General features: G+C 41.3%; 1 protein-coding gene across 3 annotated transcripts in view; it reads left to right on the top strand.

Annotated features, from left to right (window-relative positions):
- LOC139393702 (neuronal acetylcholine receptor subunit non-alpha-3) overlaps nucleotides 1–7,500 on the top strand; it is a 26,230-nt gene that overhangs the window by 15,100 nt on the left and 3,630 nt on the right. For 2 of the 3 annotated variants that reach the window (XM_071142050.1, XM_071142051.1), the window contains exons 3-7: nucleotides 144–188; nucleotides 1,913–2,022; nucleotides 3,276–3,407; nucleotides 6,455–6,558; nucleotides 7,143–7,420. In XM_071142050.1, the coding sequence (XP_070998151.1) occupies nucleotides 144–188; nucleotides 1,913–2,022; nucleotides 3,276–3,407; nucleotides 6,455–6,558; nucleotides 7,143–7,420 (669 nt within the window). Of the gene's footprint in view, nucleotides 1–143; nucleotides 189–386; nucleotides 414–1,912; nucleotides 2,023–3,275; nucleotides 3,408–6,454; nucleotides 6,559–7,142; nucleotides 7,421–7,500 lie in introns of those variants that run through there. The other variant, XM_071142052.1, reaches the window with a different exon arrangement.

The following is a 7,500-nucleotide window of genomic DNA, read 5'->3' on the forward strand; positions in this document are numbered from 1 at the left end:
ACTCCAGTCTACTTTGACTGACATCCTTCCAAACTTCTTCAACTTCTAATCATGCATTCTGTCTTTCATCAAAAACTTTGCTTTTAGTCATGCAGACATTGTTCATAATGCATATTCCTTCTCTTCTCTTCTTGTTCTGACAGGATGAGAAGAATCAGCTGATGACTACTAATGTCTGGCTATGGCAGGTAAGGACCAATCAGCTGATGACTACTAATGTCTGGCTATGGCAGGTAAGGACCAATCAGCTGATGACTACTAATGTCTGACTATGACAGGTAAGAACCAATCAGCTGATGACTACTAATGTCTGGCTATGACAGGTAAGGACCAATCAGCTGATGACTACTAATGTCTGGCTATGACAGGTAAGGACCAATCAGCTGATGACTACTAATGTCTGGCTATGGCAGGTAAGGACCAATCAGCTGATGACTACTAATGTCTGACTATGACAAGTAAGGACCAATCAGCTGATGACTACTAATGTCTGACTATGACAGGTAAGGACCAACAGCAGCATCTCTACTGTAGTTTGAACACAAAAGGCCTCTGTTGTTAATGTTGTAATATTAATGCTTCAACAATGTCTTCATAGAGCTTCACTTGTTTCTAGAAGACTTCAAAATGGTGTTGTATTTATGTAGCAGTGTTATACCTCAGCAGTTCATGCCTGTATTGGTATTATTGTAATGGTGTGTTATAATGTCATGCCATATTGTTATGTTATAATGTTATGTTATAATGTTATGTTATAATGTTATAATGTTATGGTATATTGTCATGTTATATTGTCATGTTATAATGTTGTAATGTTATGTTATAATGTTGTATTGTCATGTTATAATGTTGTAATGTTATGTTATAATGTTGTAATGTTATGTTATAATGTTATGTTGTAATGTCATGTCATAATGTTATGTTGTAATGTCATGTCATAATGTTATGTTGTAATGTTATGTCATAATGTCATGTCATAATGTCATGTCATAATGTTATGTTATAATGTCATGTCATAATGTTATGTTGTAATGTTATGTTATAATGTCATGTCATAATGTCATGTCATAATGTTATGTTGTAATGTTATGTTGTAATGTTATGTTGTAATGTTATGTTATATTGTCATGTTATATTGTTATGTTATAAACATATGCTATATTGTTACGTTATATTGTCATGTTATAAAAGTATGTTATATTGTCATGTTATATTGTTATGTTATAAACATATGCTATATTGTTACGTTATATTGTCATGTTATAAAAGTATGTTATATTGTCATGTTATATTGTTATGTTATAAACATATGCTATATTGTTACGTTATATTGTCATGTTATAAAAGTATGTTATATTGTCATGTTATATTGTTATGTTATAAACATATGCTATATTGTTACGTTATATTGTCATGTTATAAAAGTATGTTATATTGTCATGTTATAAAAGTATGTTGTTATGTTGTAATGTTATGTTATTTAGTTATTTTATAATGTTATGTTGTAATGTAATGTTATGGTATATTGTTATGTTATAATGTTATTTTATAATGTTATGTTATTTTATAATGTTATTTTATAATGTTATGTTATTTTATAATGTTATGTTATAATGTTATGTTATAATGTTATGTTATAATGTTATGTTATAATGTTATGTTATTTTATAATGTTGTGTTATAATGTTATTTTATAATGTTATTTTGTAATGTTATTTTATAATGTTATGTTATAATGTTATGTTATAATGTTATGTTATTTAGTTATTTTATAATGTTATGTTGTAATGTAATGGTATATTGTTCTGTTATAATGTTCTATGTTCTGTAGGAGTGGGTAGATGTGTTATAATGTTATGTTATGTTATAATGTAATGTTCTATGTTCTGTTATAATGTTCTATGTTCTGTAGGAGTGGGTAGATGTGAAGCTCCAGTGGAACCCTGATGAGTATGGAGGAATCACCTCTATCAGAGTTCCCTCTGAAACAATATGGCTGCCAGACATCGTCCTCTATGAGAAGTGAGTCCGCACTACTTCCTGCTTCCTATGGGCTCAGCTCTGTGTTTTCAGACTTTCTTTGATACTTTATTGTCCCTAAAAAATCAATGAATGCTTTCTTAGAACCTGCTTTACAGTTTACTTGTAAGACAACTCTTCACTCTAATTGATAACATAGTGTATAACATAGTACTTCTGATGACTTTTCTTCCTCTTCACTTCATTCATGTTAGCAGGATTAGCATGGAGGTCTATTATAATCATTCATGTTAGCAGGATTAGCATGGAGGTCTATTATAATCATTCATGTTAGCAGGGTTAGCATGGAGGTCTATTATAATCATTCATGTTAGCAGGGTTAGCATGGAGGTCTATTATAATCATTCATGTTAGCAGGATTAGCATGGAGGTCTATTATAATCATTCATGTTAGCAGGATTAGCATGGAGGTCTATTATAATCATTCATGTTAGCAGGGTTAGCATGGAGGTCTATTATAATCATTCATGTTAGCAGGATTAGCATGGAGGTCTATTATAATCATTCATGTTAGCAGGGTTAGCATGGAGGTCTATTATAATCATTCATGTTAGCAGGGTTAGCATGGAGGTCTATTATAATCATTCATGTTAGCAGGATTAGCATGGAGGTCTATTATAATCATTTATGTTAGCAGGGTTATTATAATCATTCATGTTAGCAGGGTTAGCATGGAGGTCTATTATAATCATTCATGTTAGCAGGGTTATTATAATCATTCATGTTAGCAGGGTTAGCATGGAGGTCTATTATAATCATTCATGTTAGCAGGATTAGCATGGAGGTCTATTATAATCATTCATGTTAGCAGGGTTAGCATGGAGGTCTATTATAATCATTCATGTTAGCAGGGTTAGCATGGAGGTCTATTATAATCATTCATGTTAGCAGGATTAGCATGGAGGTCTATTATAATCATTCATGTTAGCAGGGTTAGCATGGAGTTCTATTATAATCTAGTATCGTTTTAGGAAAACCAGCGCTACCACGCAGCATCCTGAAAAGTTCTGCTGGTTCTTTTCAATAGCCTCATCGTCTTTTGTTGTGTGCTTTAAAATGTGTCTAATGAACACAACTCACCAACTAACTTCCCCTCCTTCCCTCCTTTCCTTCGTCCCTCCCTCCCATCCCTATCCTCACCCCTCTCTCCCATCCCTATCCTCACCCCTCTCTTCCTATCCCCCTTACTCACTCACTCACCCCCCCCCCCCCCCCCCCCCCCCCCCCGCCCCCAGTGCTGACGGGCGTTTCGAGGGCTCCCTGATGACCAAAGCCATCGTGAGGTCAGACGGGACAATCAGGTGGACCCCTCCGGCCAGCTACAAGTCTTCATGCACCATGGACGTCACCTTCTTTCCCTTCGACAGGTGGGACTGACCGCTGGACTCACACACACACACGAACGCTCACACGCACACAACATACACACATGAACACACACAAGCTCACACACACATAAACACTAACATGGAAGCACATACACACAGACACACACACACACTAATCAACCAAACAATCCATCAGTCCTACCTGTCGGACGGGAAGAAGGTGACATCCATGATTATCTCTGTTTTACTATATCACTTTATCCATGATTATCTCTGTTTTACCATATCACTTTATCACTATCATTTATAAGATTTGTTGTGTCACTTCTTCTCCTTTATCACTCACTCTCTCCTTCCTTTTGGTTGGCTGGTTGATTGGTTGATTGATTGGTTGATTGGTTGGTTGGTTGGTTGATTGAGATATGACTGGTGTATATTTTTTTGTTAAAAAAACAACATTTAAAAAAATATATATAACTTCTTTGTTACTTTACAATATAAATACTTTAATATAAAGTCAATTTAACAAGACAGACAGAACTGCAGTCACCACAGACAATGTTTCCCCCTCCCCAACACAGACAGAACTGCAGTCACCACAGACAGAATGTTTTCCCCTACCCAATACAGACAGAACTGCAGTCACCACAGACAGAATGTTTTCCCCTCCCCAATACAGACAGAACTGCAGTCACCACAGACAGAATGTTTTCCCCTCCCCAATACAGACAGAACTTCAGTCACCACAGACAGAATGTTTTCCCCTCCCCACCACAGACAGAATGTTTTCCCCTCCCCAACACAGACAGAACTGCAGTCACCACAGACAGAATGTTTTCCCCTCCCCAATACAGACAGAACTTCAGTCACCACAGACAGAATGTTTTCCCCTCCCCAACACAGACAGAACTGCAGTCACCACAGACAGAATGTTTTCCCCTCCCCAATACAGACAGAATGTTTTCCCCTCCCCAATACAGACAGAACTGCAGTCACCACAGACAGAATGTTTTCCCCTCCCCAACACAGACAGAATGTTTTCCCCTCCCCAACACAAACATAATGTTTTCCCCTCCCCAACACAGACAGAACTGCAGTCACCACAGACAGAATGTTTTCCCCTCCCCAACACAGACAGAACTGCAGTCACCACATACATAATGTTTTCCCCTCCCCAACACAGACAGAACTGCAGTCACCACAGACAGAATGTTTTCCCCTCCCCAACACAGACAGAATGTTTTCCCCTCCCCAACACAGACAGAACTGCAGTCACCACAGACAGAATGTTTTCCCCTCCCCAACACAGACATAATGTTTTCCCCTCCCCAATACAGACAGAACTGCAGTCAACACAGACATAATGTTTTCCCCTCCCCAATACAGACAGAATGTTTTCCCCTCCCCAACACAGACAGAACTGCAGTCACCACAGACAGAATGTTTTCCCCTCCCCAACACAGACAGAACTGCAGTCACCACAGACAGAATGTTTTCCCCTCCCCAACACAGACAGAACTGCAGTCACCACAGACAGAATGTTTTCCCCTCCCCAACACAGACAGAACTGCAGTCACCACAGACAGAATGTTTTCCCCTCCCCAATACAGACAGAATGTTTTCCCCTCCCCAACACAGACAGAATGTTTTCCCCTCCCCAATACAGACAGAATGTTTTCCCCTCCCCAATACAGACAGAACTGCAGTCACCACAGACAGAATGTTTTCCCCTCCCCACCACAGACAGAATGTTTCCCCTCCCCACCACAGACAGAATGTTTTCCCCTCTCCAACACAGACAGAACTGCAGTCACCACAGACAGAATGTTTTCCCCTCCCCAACACAGACAGAACTGCAGTCACCACAGACAGAATGTTTTCCCCTCCCCAACACAGACAGAACTGCAGTCACCACAGACAGAATGTTTTCCCCTCCCCAACACAGACAGAACTGCAGTCACCACAGACAGAATGTTTTCCCCTCCCCAACACAGACAGAACTGCAGTCACCACATACATAATGTTTTCCCCTCCCCAACACAGACAGAACTGCAGTCACCACAGACAGAATGTTTTCCCCTCCCCAACACAGACAGAATGTTTTCCCCTCCCCAACACAGACAGAACTGCAGTCACCACAGACATAATGTTTTCCCCTCCCCAACACAGACAGAACTGCAGTCAACACAGACATAATGTTTTCCCCTCCCCAATACAGACAGAACTGCAGTCAACACAGACATAATGTTTTCCCCTCCCCAATACAGACAGAATGTTTTCCCCTCCCCAACACAGACAGAACTGCAGTCACCACAGACAGAATGTTTTCCCCTCCCCAACACAGACAGAACTGCAGTCACCACAGACAGAATGTTTTCCCCTCCCCAACACAGACAGAACTGCAGTCACCACAGACAGAATGTTTTCCCCTCCCCAACACAGACAGAACTGCAGTCACCACAGACAGAATGTTTTCCCCTCCCCAACACAGACAGAACTGCAGTCACCACATACATAATGTTTTCCCCTCCCCAACACAGACAGAACTGCAGTCACCACAGACAGAATGTTTTCCCCTCCCCAACACAGACAGAATGTTTTCCCCTCCCCAACACAGACAGAACTGCAGTCACCACAGACATAATGTTTTCCCCTCCCCAACACAGACAGAACTGCAGTCACCACAGACATAATGTTTTCCCCTCCCCAACACAGACAGAACTGCAGTCACCACAGACAGAATGTTTTCCCCTCCCCAACACAGACAGAACTGCAGTCACCACAGACAGAATGTTTTCCCCTCCCCAACACAGACAGAACTGCAGTCACCACAGACAGAATGTTTTCCCCTCCCCAACACAGACAGAACTGCAGTCACCACAGACAGAATGTTTTCCCCTCCCCAATACAGACAGAATGTTTTCCCCTCCCCAACACAGACAGAACTGCAGTCACCACAGACAGAATGTTTTCCCCTCCCCAACACAGACAGAACTGCAGTCACCACAGACAGAATGTTTTCCCCTCTCCAACACAGACAGAACTGCAGTCACCACAGACAGAATGTTTTCCCCTCCCCAACACAGACAGAACTGCTCCATGAAGTTTGGCTCGTGGACCTACGACGGCAACATGGTGGACCTGGTCCTTGTGGACCACTACGTCGACCGTAAGGACTTCTTCGACAACGGTGTGTAGGAATAAAATACTCTTGAAGTAAAATGTCTTGCTACTCCAAAAGCTTCAGAAGTCACTTGTTCTGACTACAGTAATATCTCACGGGTATACAGTGTATAGAGGGAAACGTAAGGCGGCTTCTTTACCAGTTAATACATGTTGGTTAAAGACACCATTTCTACAAGAAACAGCAGGTAACTAATCCGGTTTGTCAGTCTCTTCCCACCACAGTTGATGAAGACGTTAATCAGTATGACAATGTCCTCTCTATTTTTTTACCTTTATTTAACTAGGTAAGTCAGTTAAGAACAAATTCTTATTTTCAATGACGGCCTAGGAACAGTGGGTTAACTGCCTGTTCAGTTACTAGTCCGACGCTCTAACCACTAGGCTACCCTGCCGCAATCATTCAATATGCTGAAGATAGTTTGGGGGAATGTTGTCAGCTGGGGGACTTGAACGTGCAACCTTTCGGTTACTAGTCCAACACTCTAACCACTAGGCTACCCTGCCGTCCCAAATGTCCAATGTGAATGTGGTCCCATTATCCAACAACATTAAAGATAACATGCGATCACTGATCCAATTCCCTTACAGGTGAATGGGAGATCCTCAACGCCACCGGCGCCAAGGGCAGCCGACGGGACGGTATCTACTGGTACCCCTTCGTTACCTACTCCTTCATCCTCAAGAGGCTTCCTTTGTTCTACACACTCTTCCTCATCATCCCCTGTCTCGGTCTGTCCTTCCTGACCGTGTTGGTGTTCTACCTCCCGTCTGACGAAGGAGAGAAGCTGTCTCTGTCCACGTCGGTCCTGGTGTCTCTCACTGTGTTCCTCCTCGTCATAGAAGAGATTATACCGTCCTCCTCCAAGGTCAGTGGAGGTCGCTGGGGACTGTCTGTCTGTGGAACGCTCTTGAGCCGTTTTAAACTACTTTGCCAAGCCGAGCTGTA

The sequence above is a fragment of the Oncorhynchus clarkii genome, unplaced genomic scaffold (genome assembly GCF_045791955.1).
Source record: "Oncorhynchus clarkii lewisi isolate Uvic-CL-2024 unplaced genomic scaffold, UVic_Ocla_1.0 unplaced_contig_5644_pilon_pilon, whole genome shotgun sequence".
Lineage (NCBI taxonomy): Eukaryota > Metazoa > Chordata > Actinopteri > Salmoniformes > Salmonidae > Oncorhynchus > Oncorhynchus clarkii.